General features: G+C 31.6%; 1 protein-coding gene across 2 annotated transcripts in view; it reads right to left on the bottom strand.

Moving 5' to 3' along the window:
• The window catches only part of LOC127737571 (sodium-coupled monocarboxylate transporter 1-like), a 59,592-nt gene extending 50,358 nt beyond the window's left edge, over positions 1-9,234 (bottom strand). The window contains exons 1-6 of one of the 2 annotated variants that reach the window (XM_052248410.1): positions 9,155-9,234; positions 7,727-7,756; positions 6,895-7,247; positions 5,926-5,994; positions 2,120-2,171; positions 59-126 (exon numbers count right to left, since the gene is read on the bottom strand). In XM_052248410.1, the coding sequence (XP_052104370.1) occupies positions 59-126; positions 2,120-2,171; positions 5,926-5,994; positions 6,895-7,233 (528 nt within the window). In that variant the 5' untranslated portion in view covers positions 7,234-7,247; positions 7,727-7,756; positions 9,155-9,234. Of the gene's footprint in view, positions 1-58; positions 127-2,119; positions 2,172-5,925; positions 5,995-6,894; positions 7,273-7,726; positions 7,757-9,154 lie in introns of both variants that reach the window. The other variant, XM_052248409.1, reaches the window with a different exon arrangement.
• Between the last annotated feature and the right edge of the window lie 11,822 nt (positions 9,235-21,056).

The following is a 21,056-nucleotide window of genomic DNA, read 5'->3' as shown; positions in this document are numbered from 1 at the left end:
TGTTATCTACATTCAGAATTGATAAAGTTCTAATATCAATAAATTTAATATATCATACCACAGACGTGTATATTACAGCAGCAATGGCTACAATCACAATCGAAGCAATCTGTGGAAATCCCATTACTGAAAGGAGTTATTATTTTATATTACGTACATAACTATTTATATCTTTATGGTTATACTTTTATAGGACAAGAGGAAAGAAGATACCTAGGGGACAATAAAAAATCACAAACAGACGAAAAGACAAACGACAGTCTACAAAAATACTAAACACAAAACTAAAGAGCAACACGAGTCTCATCGAAAACCGGGGACATCTCATGTGCTCCTGCTTCATTAGTTGCACCTGTTGTGTTGATAATTTCAAGTAATCATTTGCTGATAAATTGCATTCAGTGGTGTCATTATCAAGTAAAAGTGGACAGCAAACTATCTATGACAATTTAAACATATCCGTTCTCATCTGGGATAGACATTCAATAACGGTCAACCAAATAATGATAGGATCCGTAAAACTTTCGAAGGGATGACTTCAACAATACTAGAAGAAATCCTTGCTTCAATAGTTTTCTTCTTAGCAGCAACCCTCTATCAAGGAAAGCATTATAGGAAAAGCAAGCTATGGAATATCGTATTAACTGGGAGATATATATATATATATCGTTTACAAGCGCTGCTGGGATGTTGCTATATAAAAACGAAAAGTTCACATTTGGAAAGCTGAAATAATCTCTTTTGTCGATAATTTATGGACTATACTATATTAATGATTGAAAATATGATGTTCTTAAAAGTTGCAGAGCTTACACTCAGAAGGATAATATATGAACGATATAAAGTGTAGAATTGGGTGAACGCAATGATAAAGTGGAATTACCTACATGGGATATAATTTACTAATATATCTTTTTTCTATGTTTACCTACCGATAACGATGTCACTTTGAAAAAACATTGCATTGCAAAATTAACTCTTTATAAGGAAAACTACTTTTCAAGCAATGCGGAATATTTTTTAAGAATAAACAAATGACTATCAAATAAAAACATTGAGATAACAATGAACAAATATTCGTAAAGATTAGCACTCCTGTAAAGTCACTATCATCAAATATTTGCTTTTTGTTACATGAAACCAAACCTTTAAATGATAATTTCAAACGTTAGGTCTGAAGATATTATGACTTTGTATAGGTGTATTTTTAGTCTGAGTGGTATTTTATTTCTTGTATAAGTCGTTTATGAACAGACGACATTACTTCGGTAGTATCTTCATTGGACATGATTTGTGTATCCAGATCTAATAAGTTTCCTTATATTTTACAAAAACATGGCTAGGAACACTCTGAGGAAAGGTAGAACTACATATTGCTGTTCTTGCTATTCTTATTTATGATCTTTAATGGTTATGCACTTCCCCATATATCTAGACTTTTGGCTGTCCACTTTTTATCACTATGCCTTCCGTATGAAGTTAAATGTTTACTGTCCTTTATTTTCAAGTTATGCATTAACTTTTTTTTAAATATTGTTATTGTTTTATTTTTGCTAAACACTTGGCTACTGCAGCACATCAGCTTAGTTGTACTTTTATCAAGTGAGTTATTTCCTGTCTTTCAAAGGTATCAAGTTGTTTTGTTTGTAAGGTTTTGAATTGCGAAGGAAGACAAATCTAAGTCGAACTTTTCATGAATTTGGTATTCAAGCCCTGTATTGCATCAACCATACAAAGAATTACGTAATGTAAAATCATAATCCGTGTTATTAATTTTTTTCTCATTTTTTATGTAAAATTATACTCCATTATATCAATTTTTTCGCATTTTTTATGATTTTTAAAAATACTTTTATATATTAAAGATGGGAAATAAAGTAGGCTATTTCTAAGCTTCCCTGTATTCATCCCGTTTTGTCTTCTCTAATAATAATTGGCTAATAACGTTCCTGATGAAAAAACATTGTTCTAGATATATGAATCGAACACATCAAAACCTTACATGCTCGTTCATTTACAATGTCATTTGTTCTTGTTTTATCTTACCAACTCTATCTTTTCTTGGTGATATTTAAAATGTGAGATTGTTTAATGGAATAATGTACATTTATATACAAACCTGCCTCTAATGCAATTGCTGGCCCATATAATACGATCCCCATATATATGGTCTGAAAAATGAATACAAAACTATTAACAAAAATTTGTTATGGTGACCCACATGCGACTGTATTGTTTTAAACTGTGGTTTATATTTCTGAAAGTTCTGATATCCTTTCAAATCATGTGATTTATATTGCAAAATAAATATAATAATAATTTCTCTAATTTTGTATGCTTTTAAACCGCTGTTGACCAGCCTGTTTTAAAGGAGAAGGTATAAGGACACGTTTTAGCCCTTGAATACGAAAATCAAAAAGAACTATATAAATCTACCAAATAACAGTCTTCAAATGTTTATATAACATTAGTCTGTCGAACATTAGTATTTATATTTTTAAATTTTGTCTAAGTACATATTTGCATTAGGGCTTCACATTTCTTACATTTAGTCCAAATCGGCAAAAGCTGCCAAAATAGCCTCATTTAGAGATTTAGATATAAGCGAGAGCTTTACCTAAAAGGATATTTTTCTACAAAATGTATTTAACAAAGCTGTTGAAATATCTTTATAGGTACAGCTGTACTTGAGTGGTTTCCCGAAATACGTACACATTCGGAACATTGAACTGGGCATTTCTCAATAAATCAATATAGAAACAAATTCTACCACTTTATTTACCCTTTGACTACAATATTTATTATCTGTCGTTATTTAAATTATCAACTTTTTCGAGTAGGAAAATATCGAAATGAACGTGGTAGAGTTGTAGAATCTATACATTTCTCTAATTCTTAGCCGATTTATACTTTCCCCGAACGGTTAATTTTTTTTTATAAGATCTTATAATCAATGTGTGGTTCTCCATTGGTCAAAATTTAATTATGACGTCACTTGCTTTCCTTTGATTTCTCTACCTTGACCAAAGGGTATGAACTCATCATAGATACCAGGATATAAATTGTGTACACCAAACGCGCGTTTCGTCTAGTGAAGCTCAAATCAAAAAAGTTTAAAAGACCAAATAAAGAAAATAGACAACAAGCCTTATGACATCTTACAGAATGAATACGATCCTTTTTGTGGATAATTGAAAAAAAGATATAATTTTCCTACACTACGTCTACTAAAAATCAATGGAGAAACAATTCCATCACCTTATTACATGCGATATTAAAGATATTTCTCTACTGTCGACAAGATTTATAGGCGTAGGAAAGATTTATTTTATTGCATCTTTCTTGATGGCTTAGTTGACCCCCTTCCCAGACCAAGCATTTGTGTTATGTATTATTGTAGTATCGTTTTATGTTTTTCAATCATTATTTTCTTGTTGTACAAATAAGTATATATTTTTTTTTTTTTTTTTTTGGTATAAGAAAAACTTTGACTCTGAATATGTAGAAAAATAACAATTCACCTTCATGTTTGTTTTTATTTCATTATGCATTGCTCAACAGAATGTCAAACACATGAGCTTCTCATTGGATCATACAAGTGAATGTTAAACCTCTGGTAGTTTGCGTGGGTAGTACGAGGAAAGCATAAAACATGCCTTTGATAAAATTATCCGTTGAATTTGGAAATTATTAAGAAACTAAGACATGTAAGAGACATCCTTAGATGGATTTGGCAATTCTGTTGGGGTAATTTTTGGTCATCTAGTTCCTCGCGTATACAAGTAGTTAGACATCCTTTACTCGCAAGTAGTTATACATCCTTTACTCCCAAGTAGTTATGCATCCTTTACTCTCAAGTAGTTATGCATCCTTTACTCTGAAGTAGTTGTACATCCTTTACTCTCAAGTAGTTATGCATCCTTTACTCTCAAGTAGTTATACATCCTTTACTCTCAAGTAGATACACTCTTTACTCTCAAGTAGTTATACATCCTTTACTCTCAAGTAGTTATACATCCTTTACTCCCAAGTAGATACACTCTTTACTCTCAAGTAGTTATACATCCTTTACTCTCAAGTAGTTATACATCCTTTACTCCCAAGTAGTTATACATCCTTTACTCTCACGTAGTTATGCATCCTTTACTCTCAAGTAGTTGTACATCCTTTACTCCCAAGTAGTTATACATCCTTTACTCTCAAGTAGTTATGCATCCTTTACTCTCAAGTAGTTGTACATCCTTTACTCTCAAGTAGTTATACATCCTTTACTCTCACGTAGTTATGCATCCTTTACTCTCAAGTAGTTGTACATCCTTTACTCCCAAGTAGTTATACATCCTTTACTCTAAAGTAGTTATGCATCCTTTACTCCCAAGTAGTTATACATCCTTTACTCTCACGTAGTTATGCATCCTTTACTCCCAAGTAGTTATACATCCTTTACTCTCAAGTAGTTATACATCCTTTACTCCCAAGTAGTTATGCATCCTTTACTCCCAAGTAGTTATACATCCTTTACTCTCAAGTAGTTATGCATCCTTTACTCTCAAGTAGTTGTACATCCTTTACTCTCAAGTAGTTATACATCCTTTACTCTCAAGTAGTTATACATCCTTTACTCCCAAGTAGTTATGCATCCTTTACTCGCAAGTAGTTATGAATCCTTTACTCTCAAGTAGTTGTACATCCTTTACTCTCAAGTAGTTATGCATCCTTTACTCGCAAGTAGTTATGAATCCTTTACTCTCAAGTAGTTATGCATCCTTTACTCTCAAGTAGTTGTGCATCCTTTACTCTCAAGTAGTTAGACATCCTTTACTCGCAAGTAGTTATGAATCCTTTACTCTCAAGTAGTTATACATCCTTTACTCTCAAGTAGTTATACATCCTTTACTCTCAAGTAGATACATCCTTTACTCTCAAGTAGTTGTACATCCTTTACTCTCAAGTAGTTATACATCCTTTACTCTCACGTAGTTATAGCCTACATCCTTTACTCGCAAGCATTTTGTTTTGATTTAAAAATGTACCTTTCTCGAAAGGTGAGAAATGGTTTCTCTCTCGATCCAGTGGTAGAATTTATATATAATCTGTCTGTAGTATTCAAATTAGTTATGCTACCGATTCAAAAGCGCATTTTGTGTTTTGAAATGGAGAGACAAAAACTAATAAGATACGATCGAGATGAAAGTTTTAGGAAAATCAAATACATTAAATATTTAAGATTTCTATCCTTGTTTATGACATGACTGGATGCGTTTGGCTGGAGTTTTGCTTGTCGTCGCAATACCGTCACACTAACTTTACAAATAGCATTTGTCCCATTACGTTATTAAACTTTGTCATTATTTTAATCAATTTCACAACGCAGAATGGCTATTTGAAATTTTGCACTCACAAGCAGTCTACCTTTACGTAAGGTTTTTGTTTGTATGTCACATAATTCAGATAAGAAAGGGAGTTACAAAACACAATCAAGTAGGTACTTACATAATGAAGAAAGGGAGTTACATAACACATAATCAAGTAGGTACTTACATAATGGAGAAAGGGAGTTACATAACACAAAATCAAGTAGGTACTTAGATAATGGAGAAAGGGAGTTACATAACACATAATCAAGTAGGTACTTACATAATGAAGAAAGGGAGTTACATAACACATAATCAAGTAGGTACTGACATAATGGAGAAAGGGAGTTACATAACACACAATCAAGTAGGTACTTACATAATGAAGAAAGGGAGTTACATAACACATAAACAAGTAGGTACTTACATAATGGAGAAAGGGAGTTACATAACACATAATCAAGTAGGTACTTACATAATGGAGAAAAGGAGTTACATAACACATAATCAAGTAGGTACTTACATAATGAAGAAAGGGAGTTACATAACACATAATCAAGTAGGTACTCACATAATGAATCATTCCAAGCATAGTACCGAACATACGTACAGCATGTGATTCAAATCGTAATTCCAAATACTGAAAAAGAAATTTTTGACCATGGTTCTAATCTTGTTAACCACAAACTTACTTGAAAAGAGTCAGAAAACACAAAGGATGAATAACAAATCATAAGTCTAAGAACTAAAGGTAGACGTAATGGTAGATAGAAATAGTCATTGTAGCACCGAAAACATTGTGTAACATTACAAACAAGCAACTGTAATTTACATATAAAACTTAAGTCAATTTTAACAATGTGTCCATTATGTTTGGTTGTTCAGTCTTATAAAACATTAACTGTCCGATATAGATATATTCTCACATGATATAAGCTGGTAGAATTGTTTTGACGATCTCCGTTTAAAAAAAGCATCAAATACACTGAAACGTCAGCTGTAGAAATGATACCATTTATCTTTAATATTAGATGAAGAAAATGACACTCATCGTGTCTTGGGTTTTCGGTTTGTTGGTTTTTTTTTTGTTTGTTTTTTTTTTTTGCACAAAGGAATCATTTAATCCATGTATTTGTTTTATCGCAACTTTTTACATTTTCATTTAATTGAGGTTATTGTACTAAAAATAGTTGTCAGGCTCAATCTCGCTTTAGATCTAAGACGATGTTTGCTGTCCCTTCATGATCCTTTTGAATTTGGTACTCGTAAATAAATTACACGTATTGGTTCCAAAACTGACGGTCTCTTGTGTATAACAGTGTTTTCTTAGTTACGTACCACTTTTTCAACTGAATCAGAATTTGAATTGAGCGATATTCTAAAATACCATCATATTTTTGCTTTTTATGCTTATAGTTTGTTGACTTTTAAACCTAATGGATGTAAATAAACGAAGTGAATAACGTCGAGATATGATTTTATATTACTGACGTTTAGCCATTTGTTTTTAATATATTTATGATACTATAATGCTGCATACCTCATAAGCGCTCGTGATTTTAAGTGGGTGAATCAGAGGCAACATCAGTTTAATCGAGAGTAAATTAGCAATAAACCATCCAAAGGCCCACATAATGTTCTGTATACCAAACACATATATTTCTGCGGGAGTTCCGAGCATCATAATGGATGATTCAAATGACACTATTAACGAAATGGCAACAGGGATAATTGACATTCTCCGGTTTCCCAGATGATATTCTGAAGTGGTCATTTGTTTCCCACCTGACAGGGCATGGAAGATACCAATGCTGATTGATAACACAATGACCCCAGTAAATACGATATAATCTGCCACGTAAAAAGATCTCGACTCCATAGTTGCAATGTTTCCTGAAATAACACAGATCGACTTCTCCTGAATAATGTATAAAACGTCATTGGTTGATAATAAATAATAAATAAACACAACAATAAAGTACATAATACGCATGCAATAAGTTACATAACACAAAAAGTATACAAACAAGGACACAACAAAAGCTCTAATGAGCTTTTAACCGACATACAAAACACAACAATAAAGTACATAATACGCATACAATAAGTTACATAACACAAAAGTAATCTAACCATGATTAGTAAGCTGGTAATTAAAATGCATATCATAAATTAAAAATAGGATGTGGTCTAAATGGTAAATATTTAACATGATATATTAATCAATGATCTGCACAAACTGTGCACTTACAGTCATTTCCATTCCATAACTTTAAAATATTTTTAAACTGACTGAAATTAGCAATTTTTTCTAAAATCATCAGGTAGATCATTCCATGAAACAGCAGCTGTATATTTAAAAGAGTTCTTACCGTAGGTTGATATTCGAACCCTAGGTATATCTACAATATTAGAATATCTAAAATTATATTTACAATCTTTCAATACAACTAAATCATGTAAACATGGTGGTGACAATTTATATAAAACTCTTAAACATTCAATAGCCATGTTACGCATACATTGTACGTCTAAGTTTCATTGATGGAACCTTTGCTCGTACAAGTAATTCATCATACGAACTAACATTGTCTTCATATATAAATCGTACAGCCCTTTCCTGATAATATAAATATGAATCATTATGATAAACTGAAAGTAAAAATATGATCATTAAAACTCAATGTATCAGAAACTAAAAGAGAGAAACTGTTTACATTTGATCGTTTGTTTATTGGTTTGCTCGATTGAAATTAGTACTAGTACAGTATAATGTAAAAAAACGTGTTAAAGGTGCTTTCGACGGTAAAATTGACAATGTACTCTTACAATAAACTTTTATTCCTCCACTGAGACCTCAGTTTGAATACAGTGTTGAAATTTTCATAAATGAAATACAGGGAAATGTATAGATCTACAATCAAATATTGCAAATAAAATGCAAAGAAATCATATTAGAGGGACCAAAGACTGGTCGGCTCGGAGTTAAAATATCGGTACGGACATGGCTTTCTGATAAATGTTACTTTATGAATAGAAAAATAAGCTGATCGTGTCGGTTTATACAAGGCATGGTTCATACTCATATCACATTAACATGTTTATACAAGGCATGGTTCATACTCATATCACATTAACATGTTTATACAAGGCATGGTTCATACTCATATCACATCAACATGTTTTTGTGGTGATAATCATGTTAGAGATACCATTTGACGTTTATCACAATCCATTATTAACAACCTGAATACATAAATATTACTTTAAAGTCGCTGGGGTATCTCTCAAAGTTAACGGAAATACAACGAATGTCCTTATCCTTAATAGGCAACAGTCTCAATAAATTTTGAAATGGTTTCAATTGTTATGCAGTAAAATACTTTACATGTAGTTTTAGTGCTCCGTTAGTCGTTTCAAAGAGAGATAATCTTTCTTATAGTTTCTATTTCTACTTTTAAGCAGATCAATTGTTGACTTATTAAGAACATAGGAATTAATTATATTTAAATCTGTCATTAAACTTTAATAAAATTATGGTTTTAAGTTTATGTGAAAAGAAAAATCGAAGCCAAATTATTATAGTTTAAACTTGAATAAACTTACTAAATCAACAATTCTTTGAACAGAAACGCTAAAAAAAATAACATATCTATTACCCTTTCTTAAACACTTTTGTATCGAAATGAATTCTGCAAATCATAACGCATAGTTTTTTACATCTCGCTGTATTATACATGATATACGAAAATAGAACTGATAATATTAAATGTATAACACATTATTTATCAATGACCTACCTTTTACATGATCAGCAAATTATTACTAGAGACTGCTATTTGAAATGTCATAAAATGATATTTGATCTGTAGTTTCGATATTAAAGCGTCTTCGTTGTCATAATAAAGTTTTGATTTAAATAATTCCGAAGAAAGGGTAGCATACCGAGAGTGCAAAACCTAATTATAAACCCTAGTTCACAACTATTATTATCGATTCGTTAGTCATGCTTTACGCGGTCAAATCAATACCTAATTAGACAAGTCATTTAAAACAATATCATGTAAATTTAACCACACATTTGTAAAAAAAAACAAATAGTATTTTAAGGAAACATTTAAATTTAAGTTTAGACTTAAGTATGTCGTTTATATAAATTAAGCCTCATGTATGTCGTAAATACATTTTTTTTTCAAAATAAAAAGATAATATATACTTATGTGTTTAATCAAATTTTTAACATTGATAACCTTGATGTTAAACATTGCCGTCAATCTGTATACATGTTTAGTTTTTTCTTCTTGCTTTGCTTGTAGGTTTTGACAAATTAACGACACAAAACAAAAACAAATATTTTGGGTTATACCATTAAAGTATAGACAATCTAGGAAAGAAATCAAACACATGTATTGTTAATATTTCCTGGCAATCTCATTGTAGAACAAACATCGATTTTTCACATCGATACACATTTTAGATAATGGTGTAAGCAATCTAGATGAATAGGCAAATCTTTCGAAAGGACTCGATAATAATTGAAATAAACATACAGAAAATTATCTCAAAAATAGAAACGCCATAATTGAAGAGTATGCAAATTTATGAATTCATGTGTAAACAACTTTTAGGAATTTTTGGTCCTCTATGCTCTTCAACTTCGTATTTTATTTGGCCTTTTTAACTTTTTTTTTATTCGAGCGTCACTGATGAGTCTTTTGTAGACGAAACGCGCGTCTGGCGCAAATACAAAATTTCAATCCTGGTATATATGATGAGTATATTTATATGTTGGTAAACCTAGTTGAGCCCCAGCATATGCTGTGCCTTTACCAAGTCAGGATATCTGGACGATATATTTGTCTTTGATTGTCAGTTGGTGATGGTCGACGATGTCTGTTGTACTGTCAAATATAATCACTGCTATCATTGTCAATGATTGTAATGTATTATTAGATTAGTTCAGGTTTTGTTAGAGTTGAGATTTTTTATAAACAAAATGCAAAATGCTAACTGATATAAAACATAGATTAAAATTGTCATTTAAGGTCAATAACCCTGATAAACAGTCAATTAACAGTTTTGATTGGTGTAAAGTAATTGTAAAATGGATTTGCTTATCATTGGTGTTGTTAATAGCATCTATCGATACATAACAGTTTTCAGGATGATATGGAAAAAAATACTAATGATAGGTCAAAAATCGTCATTCAAGGGTAATAACTCCTGTAAAGCGTCAATTGGTGGTTTCAGTCATATTCGCCTTTATATATCTTCTGCTGTTGATTTATGCTATTTTGAAATGTCTGTCTGTCTTATTTTAGTTTTTAAGTTATAAGGTAATAACGATAATATTAGTCAAATATCGTCATTTAAAGACTCATTATTGCTCATCTGATATTGTAATTAGATCTTGACATTCTCGATATATTTTTCACAATGCTTTCTCCTTATTTTTATAGTGAAGCAAATGCTGGTAAGAATGTAAGTGCAAGGCTTTAGTCAATTTCTAAAATAGGCTTTTTAAACATATCCTTAGCGTTACTAGCAAAATATACGAATGAAACAATCATCTCACTAACAATGAAGTAAATATATTTATTAAAAACAAGTGTGGACACAGATGAATGTGGATAGTATGTTTGGATGAGTGTTTTATATGACAAAAGGAGTTCTATGTTTTTCCTATATGGTGTTATTAACTGTGTTGTACGATGACAACCAACCTGAGCATGAGGAGTGTTGTTTATTTAATATTTAGATTTTATGTTCAAGACGGGCATGGAAGAGACACTAATTGCATTAATTACCAAATGATTATGATAGAATATTTTCCACATCTTTGATTTTGGATACATTTTGTAGCTAGGAGAGCAACACATAATAGGTTCATTTTTTAAATGGGAGATGATATCTGAGAACATGATATCAGGAGGCTGTAATTCAGTGGTTGTCGTTTGTCTATGTGTTACATAATATTTGTTTTTCGTTTATTTTGTGTACATAAATAACATAAATGACTATGTGTTATGGGCTTTGCTCATTGTTGAAGGCTGTACGGTGACCCGTAGTTGTTAATTTCTGTGTCATTTTGGTCTGTTGTGGAGAATTGTCTCATTGGCAATCATACCACATATTTTTTATATGTATTTGCTCACTATTTGTATGGTTCTATTTATATAACTTTGTGGTCGATTGTCAGTATCATTAGTAAAATATTTTGTTAAAATGTCGAAATTGTTTCTCAGATTAGAAGACATTTATTGGTTTTTAGTAATGACAATGCCTGACATGATGCTTGGGGCTAGATGAGCTAGAAAGTAAACTTCAGTGTTGTTTTTTATCAATTCTTTGATAACATCTCCAAAGCTGGCCGAAGCAAAAAAGTAATCTGATAGAATTTCAAGCATGTCAAGTAGGTATTATGAAAATCTACTTAATATGTCTAAATATCAAAAAAGTTATAGTATTCAATATGAAAAAGGTATTGCAAAATTATTCTCTCTTCAATTTTTTTTGTTATATGGATACAAATATAAGTGATACCAATACAGTATTTGTTGTGGTATGAAAGTGTAGAAATTAACATTTACTGTAACAATGTTAATTCACACAAATTAAGAAATAAACAAATGAATGAAAAATGTTGAACATGTACAATGAAATATAGTTTTAGAAATCAATTAGGCCAGATAGGCCTTATAAATTTTGGTCTTTTTGTTTAACATACTGAATGACCATTTACACTCAGGACCGAGTCATCAGTAGGCAGTACAGATTTATTAAAACAACCTAGCATCATATTGCTAGTAGCGAGTGTAGCATTGTCCGGTAAATTTGTTCTTTTTTTTAAATTTGGTTAATGGACAAAAAATGTTTGGTTCAAATCATAATAAAATGCTTTTATCTCCTTATTACTTACATTGTACATAGAATGGATACTATCCTGACAAATCCTTGTACATGAGAGTTGTCTGTCAAATCTTTATTTCACAAAGAATGAATTGCATAACAATGAACTGAGCTCAAAGCAAAGCACTTTAATAATACACTTAGACAAAGAGCTCAATCCAGTGATATACTTTGTACTACAGGTCCTTCATGAACATCCTATCCACCAAAACCATATCTCACAAACATGCCATACTACATGGTTGGATCAGAAGTCCTAAAAAAGACATGAATTTTATTATCGTATTTTAATTATATATACACAGGTTAAAAGTTATATACTCCAATGGCAGTCTTTCCTGCTAAAATGTCATGTGTAGAATGTGATATACCATTTTTTCGTCTATATGGGTACTGTCCTTTATATTCATTAGGTCATTTTGACACAGCAAAATATATAGAAAATGTTAACTTTGATCTGGAAATTGAGTTCTTTTTCTCAAAATAAACCCACTTAAACTAAACTTTGAATGCAAAAGACCCCTAAATGGCTGAACAGATATTGCTATAAAGAATAGTCCATGATGATTCTTGTTATTAAAGAGTTCATGAAATGTACACCGATTCTGTCAGTTGAATGGACTAGAATGAGATAAGTTATATAAACATAAAGGTTTTTTCAACAGTTGTGGTGTAAATTAAATCAGTTTTATTTTGTGGTTGACATATTCAAGTATATATGTAGATCATTGGCTTTTCAAAACATTGATATTTTACAATATCGATTATCTATTTATTGTTATATTGTTGGTATTTTTCACCTTCCTAAAACAGTTTTAACGCAACATGAACTCAAGCTTGATAGATCTTGATAGGGTGTCCTCACATATTTTGACGTTGCTGAAAAATTTTGGTTGACATATGTATCCTCCTCTCATCGTTTTCCTTGCTATTAAGAATGCATACTGTCGTCACAATTTCCATTAAAAAGGCATGCATAGTACAAATTCATATGATGTACGAAAACATATGATCTGACCATATACATGTACATGTATGTATAGGTTATCAGCTTTTCTACACATATTAGCCAGTAAGCCGCAATGAACCTATTGTGACGAGTGAGCGCAGCTAATGAGCTAAAATGAATCAAATTGTGTCCTCAGTAGGGGATATTTTAAGGGATCTATATGAAGAAAACCTGATCATCTGTTTATCGTTCTATTACTGGCTTTTTCACCTCCCTAACTTGGCCTAAGACAGTTTTTACAGACGAAAGCAAGCTTGATAACTACTCCTCACACACATGTATAGATTATCGGCTTTTCTACACGAGTCATGAATATCGTAAAATGTTAGCCAGTGAGCAGGCCCGCAATGAACCTTTTTAGCGAGTGAGCACAGCTAATGAGCTAAAATGAATCAAATTGTGTACTCAGTCACAGTTGGTGATATTTTAAGGTATCTACACAAAGAAAACCTGCTTATATAAATCTCAGTGGCGGATCCACAACTTTTCATAAAAGGGGGGTGGCCGCTGACTGACCTAAGGGTTGCCCACTCCCGTCATGCTTCCCCAGTGGCGGATCCGGATGGAGGGTTCCGAGGGTTGGAACCCCCCTTTTTTGGACGATCAATGCATTTGAATGGGGACACATAGTTGGAACACACCCCCCCACCCACCCTTTGTCCTGAGTTGGGAACCCCCTTTTATAAAATGGCTGGATCCGCCCCTGCTTCCCTATAAAATCAACCAAATTTTCCCCACCCCTGGATCCGTCTATGTAACTGTTTATCGTTCTGCGTAATACTGGCTTTTTCACCTCCCTTACTTGGCCCTAGACAGTTGCTTTAATATCTGTTTATCGTTCTGTCACTGGCTTTTTTAGACTAGAGACTTCATGTGTACAAACCTGACGTCAAACTCGTGTACTATAAAAGAAGAGACAAATAATTTCACATTAAATCCTGTAACATTACATCTAAAGATAATTATAATCCAAAGTAAATTATATTACGATGTCAATGGACTAAATTCCCGCGCAAATGTCATCACTGGGATAGACCAAAACGAATTTTAGGTTTATGTATCATTCACATTCCGATCAATTTACTCAGTTAAATAAAATATATGTGTTATCTATTTTTACATTGGTTTTGAATTTAGTTAATCTATCAGAAAAAAGGATTTATTTCTCGCAGACAGCCCTCAATGGGTGCGTCTAAACACTGCTAAGGAGTCCTTAGTGCACTAAGGACTTATAATATGCCACTAAGGACTAGATGGTGTGCTGTTACATGTAATTTGTTTTCATATTATGGTAGAGATCGATATTTAATGCATAAATTTCAAATTTTGTAGAAAAAAAATCACAAATAAATCAGTAATTTAACATTGTTTAGACACGTGCCGTTTTTTCTTTGATATTACCGAAAATCAATGAACCGTTAGACACGTGTCAAATTACATAACTGATTACACTGTTATCTTAATTTGGAACAAGTATTTTACAGTTTTATCGCTAAAAAATTGCCAAAAGTTAGATACGAATAAATGAATTATTTTTCAGTTTCAGATTATTCCAATGATCAATTTTTATTTAATTTCGCACTGAATAAGTTGTTTAAATTTTATTTAATTTTTTTTTCAGAATCAAGGATTTGTATATTTCTTGAAAACTTATTTAATAAATAATAATCATGTAAACAGACGTATTTAAAACATGAACTGTTTGCACAGTGTTTATTTCTTTTGCGTTTGCTATGGTTCATTTTCAAAATTTATTATTATATAAATAACACTTTTGAGCAAGGATTTGTATAAAATATCTTTCAGGACAAAAACGAATTCTATATGAAAAGACATTTTTACTTCATGCAACCAAACTTATATAATACATGAACCGTTTGGACGGAAGATGTGGTATGATTGGCGATGAGACAACTCTTCACAAGAGACAAAATGCCACAGAAATTTATTAATTAAAAGTCACCGAACAGCCTTCAAACAATGAGCAAAGCACATACCACATAGTCATTATTTCATAAATTATTTCGTACAATATCTTAAACAGAGAATTTGGTCAATAAAATACACATCGGATTTCCTTCTGACATACTTGTTCTTAAAAAAAAAAAAAACTTTTTTTTTTCATATTTTACATAGGATAGATTTAAAAGTATTCACATTATCTTGTATTCCAAAAATTGTTATTTTCGTATCATATGGTAAAAGCATATTTTCTGAGCAATTCGTACAAAGCATAAACTTTTTTTTTGGACAAAATTATATCTTTAGCTCTAAATTAACACATACGGGATATTTTTCGTAAATAATGTGCTAAAAACTGTGGAACATTTTAAAAAAAACATTTGTCTCCTTTATATATTTGAAAATGAAACATAATTTGACTTGAGTTCGATATATGTTTTTTTTAAATTCTTTTACTTTAAGATAAAACAAATGTCGAACAATGACAATAAATAAGTACCGTATGAAGCCTTTGTAAACAGCTATATATAGATTAGACCGTTGGTTTTCCCGTTTGAATAATTTTACACTAGTAATGTTCGGGGCCCTTTATAGCTTGCTGTTCTGTGTGAGCCAAGGCTCCATGTTGAAGGCCGTACCAGTATACCTATATTGGTTTACTTTTACAAATTGTTACTTGGATGGAGAGTTGTCTCATTGGCACTCATACCACACCTTCCTATCATCTATGTTATTCATATTGTCTATCAAACTGGTTGAAAACTAGTTGTTTTGATAAACCACAAGGACGCCACATGATTTTTTCCCTATTCAATCGAAATTCGTAAAGAGTAATCTAAAGTGGAAGCAAACATCATGTTTTATAGTTTTTCAGAATCTACTCATATTTTTTTAGTGAAACCATTTGTATATACACGCATCTAAATTCTTTAAAAAACTTATACATATATCTATTCCTTTTGTCTTGGTATCTCCTACATAAACCTTTTAACAAGCTGACCACACTCTAACTTAATATTAGTTAGCGCACATCAGAGTCGTGCACCTATTGCAAATAACTTTGTCGGAAAAGAAATAAAACAAAAGCAAAATTATTTGTCCTTTTAATCATTGTAAATAAAAACAACACATTTAATTATAAAATATTAAGCATTAATCTTTTCGAAACAATTGTTAAGTACTTAAAATAAAAAGATTATGATTGTTTTTTCAGTTGTTATATTATATGGCACGTGGCAATCGGTTCACTGATTTTCGGCATATCAAAGAAAAACAGACACGTGCCTAAACAATGCTTAATTACTAATTTTTTTGTGATTATTTTTCTATAAAATTTGAAATTTATGCATTAAATATCAATATCTACCATAATATGAAAAGAAATTACATGTTACAGCACCCCATCTAGTCCTTAGTGGCATATTATAAGTCCTTAGTGCACTAAGGACTCCTTAGCAGTGTTTAGACGCACCGTAATACTCAATACTATACACCAACTCGACACTGAAGCTAAAAAACCCTAAAACATAATGGTATATGGAATCGTCCAAACGGATTACCTAACATTGATATAGGTGAAATATGTAGATTCAGAATTGTGTACACAGAAATAAGATCGGAAATAAAGCCCTATGTAAGGTGAAAACAATAACACAACTGTATAAATTCATTGTTTATTAAATTTGCTTGCATAAGAACCACGAAGTTAAAATTTATAACGATTTCGTTTATCCTGTCAACCCCTTTTCTTCATTGCATTCAAGGCTTCCGTTGCTTTACATCGAGCAGCAATTCAACCAATCGGGGAATGTTAAATTGGGACATACCTCTATTTTTGGAAGCGTGATCTTTACATCGAGGCTTGCGTTGCTTTACACCGAGGCCACAGTAGTTCGACCAATCGGGGAATGTTTATTTGGGGCATGTGACCTATTGAACTGCAGGTTTTATAATATTTTAATCGAAATTGTAGAAAAATGAAATGTTGTTAGTACATACAAAACAGAAAATGATGAATACTTTTAGTAAAAGATAATTTGGATCCGGGTTCTGTGTATTCACATCATTTGTACAACTCGCCTTACTGATGCCATTTTTTGGAATTTCTGTGACCTAAATGGTTCGCGAAAATTAATATTTTATTATATAGTATAGTAACAATTGAAAGACCTATTAATTTCGATGATACTTATACATAGATTGGAAAATGCAGGATATCATGGAAAGATAAAAGGTCTCTGTTTATATGCTTATAAGCACACAATAGTCATCTTTTGAATAGAAAGAACGTTGTACACGAGCGGTTGTGGGTTCTCTCTAGATTACGCAATACCAAATAAGCTATAGGGATTCGATATTTTTCGAATGATGGAAATCAAACGACAAACAGCAAATACACTCCTGTATGAATAACTTGAAAACTGCTCAAACTTAACCCATGTTGGTTATCATGAAATTGATGGTTACTTTAACGGAAAATAAATTGAATATTGCAGATAACGAATTTTAATATCATGTGTGAATTAGCATCTAATTTCGGAAAAGGCTTCGTCAGTTTAGAAATGCAAGGGAAGTCATTTTCTTGCTGTAAATTACCTTTTATTTTGTACAGGACATTTATTCACGTATTCTTAAGTACAAAAAGTCCGCTATACCACTTTTTTCTTTCTACAGCCATAGTAGCAACGTAAAACGTCGTGTCATTATATATATAAATGGCTTAATGGGTCTACAAAGTGGCAATGTCATGATACGGACTAAAATAAACATAAACACTAGTAGTATAAGAAACGTAACTAAATCTGCTTCCAACTGAAAAATAACGAAGGAACTAATTGCTATCTAAGCAAAAAATTATGAAAAGAACATTGAATGATATACTCCCTTTGTTACATTTTGTACAATTACCTTTGCTATGTCCTAATCTGGAGTCGATTTTCTGTACTTATATTTTACGGCTTGTAAGTTAGTATTGGTATCCCTTTTAATTTCATTGAACTTATTATCAGAGATTTGTCTAAAGTTTTCTGTTTAGTATTTTGTCTCAATGAATCGGAGATTTGTCTAAAGTTTTCTGTTTAGTATTTTGAAGACTGTTCTTTGTCTTTTCGTTGTTTTTCTTCTTGGCCATAGTGTTGTCTGGTTTTTTTTCGACGGATGATTTTTGTACCACCTGCAATGAATGTCAATCGACAAGAAGGAGTCGAAGGCGAAAGGAATTTATATAAAACTTAGAAGGTAGAAAACCTTGATAATTCACAACTTGTGTACCAATGATTTATGTTACCTTTCCTTATGTTACCAAAATTTACTCTGGCGTAAGTCCGTTGTCCGTCCTCACAGCTTACATGTACATGTATAATACTGTATATTTTATAATCCAGTGAGGAAAACTATATTTGATATATATAGAATTATTGTAATGTTAACATGTCCGTCAGGAAGGGTTCACCTGATCTTAACACATTTTATTATTTAATTGTCAACATTGAGTTTTCATTGTTATGTCCGTTTCTAAAATATTTTACATAAGCAAAAGGTCAACTGTATTTGGTGAATAGATTGATTGTAAGGGGTACATATTTGTCAGACAGTGTTCATCTGATCTTGACCTCATTTTCTTGGTACATTAGTCAACTTTACGTTTCCGTGACAAGATCCATTTCCCAGATACTGGAAGGAATATGTCAACTATATATTTGGTACATGGAACGTTTGTAAGGTGTATATGTTCGTCTACCATGGTTCATCTTACCTTGTCTATTTTTTGTATCTTAAATTCAACATAAAAATCAATCGTGATCAGTAAAGCAAGCGAGAAATTTCGGCAATTGAACTCTTGTTTGTATGTTCTGTCTTTTTTTTTTGCGGATTTAAATTTGAATAAGTATAAGGCAACAACAGGCAAGCTAAAGAGAGGATATCAAAAAGATTTTGGCTTGGAATGGGTCGTCGATGTGAAGAGTGTGACGTTGTTATACTTGAATGGTGGAATTGTCTTTGGTTATAGGTTATATTTTTTGGAAGGTTTGGGAAGTGTAATGCTTTAATGCGCGCAAACATGTTTTAATCAGTATTTTGCAACATTCATATTTTGAAGAAAAAAACTGCAATCATATTTGTTTCTTTTGCTCCGGATCTTCTCAGTGGCAAGATGCATGTGATATCTTTCCGTATTGATGTAACACACAACTGTCTTTGAAAATTTTCTGTGCTATAGGATTCTAATTGTAAGGGGTATTGCCATAATAATACGCTTTTTCTCAACACTTTCCTAAGAAAGTGTCGGTACAATGTCCGGGTTCTAGTTGTAGTTTATATGTTTGCCTTATCGTGTCTTCAATGCTTACAGCATGCATAAGTTTATATAAATTTTAACCTTGAATTTTGGTACAATTAATGTTATTTTAACACTTAAAATCAATTACAAAAGTCTAAGAGTTTAAAAAGCCAAAGATGTATGTAGCAATACATGTAGTATTTCCCAAGGTCTAATATAACTAATATAAACGTATACTATTTTGAAGAACAAAAATACGCCATTTGTCCTTTTTCAATTTCAAGTACACAAAGAAGCGCTTTGTGATCTTTTATCAACAATGATGTTTTTGATTTCCTATATAAATCCTACCGATTTATCATTAAATGAATTTAGTATGATATATTATATTAATAGTATAATTGATCTGGTTACCTTACCAATATTTGCTATTCTTTACTTCTTTAATTTATATGTGCTTTATTGTTTTATATAAATCATTTAAGAAACATCCATTCAAATTTTGATGCATTGGTATTGATGTAAAAGTTGATTAAGCAAAATTACAAGAATTTTGTCGAAAACACATTACTTGAAATAAATGGCAATTTCATTTCTATATATAAGATGTATGAAGTGGAAACTAAAGTTTTTTAATGGCGCCTTTCGGTTATATTAATTTTCTAACAGGTCGATTTGACATTTAATATGATTGCAATTTTCTCTCATATCTTGATGTCTACAACAAGTTTTCATAAAATCAAAGAAGTAGGCTAAAACTTCGAACAAATGTGGGCGATTCTAACAATTTCAAGACGGTAAAATCAATGTAGTTTACTAGTTTACACAGTAAAATCAAATTCTGGGATTGCATTCAATATTTTAACGGGCAATTTTTAGTAGTATTGGTGCTGTATTCATATAGTCGTAGACCCAATGAAATGTCATGTTTATTGTTTTGCTGGTTTGTTTATGTTTAATAACACTTTCAGTAAACTTGGCTGTAAAACAAACATTCGGCAAGAAAACTGTCAATCTTTGTTATTTGAGATCAAAGTCGAACACACATTGCCACGGGCGGGATTCGAACTTACAACCTTAGAGTTGACAGGCTAGTGATCACTGAACTTCTTAGACCACTCTGTCAACTCATATTATACATCTCTCTGTCAACTCATATTATACATCTCTTTGTCAACTCATATTAAACATCTCTCTGTCAACTCATATTATACATCTCTTTGTCAACTCATATCATACATCTCTCTGTCAACTCATATTATACATCTCTTTGTCAACTCATATTAAACATCTCTCTGTCGACTCATAGTATACATCTCTCTGTCAACTCATATTATACATCTCTCTGTCAACTCATATTATACATCTCTCTGTCAACTCATATTATACATCTCTCTGTCAACTCATATTATACATCTCTCTGTCAACTCATATTATACATCTCTCTGTCAACTCATATTATACATCTCTCTGTCAACTCATATTATACATCTCTCAGAGACCATGCACACAATTTGTGAAGACATAACATATTAGGAGTTAT

This window comes from Mytilus californianus, unplaced genomic scaffold (assembly GCF_021869535.1).
Source record: "Mytilus californianus isolate M0D057914Y unplaced genomic scaffold, xbMytCali1.0.p SCAF_4, whole genome shotgun sequence".
Taxonomy (NCBI): domain Eukaryota; kingdom Metazoa; phylum Mollusca; class Bivalvia; order Mytilida; family Mytilidae; genus Mytilus; species Mytilus californianus.
This window is presented reverse-complemented; position numbering and strand designations above follow the sequence as displayed.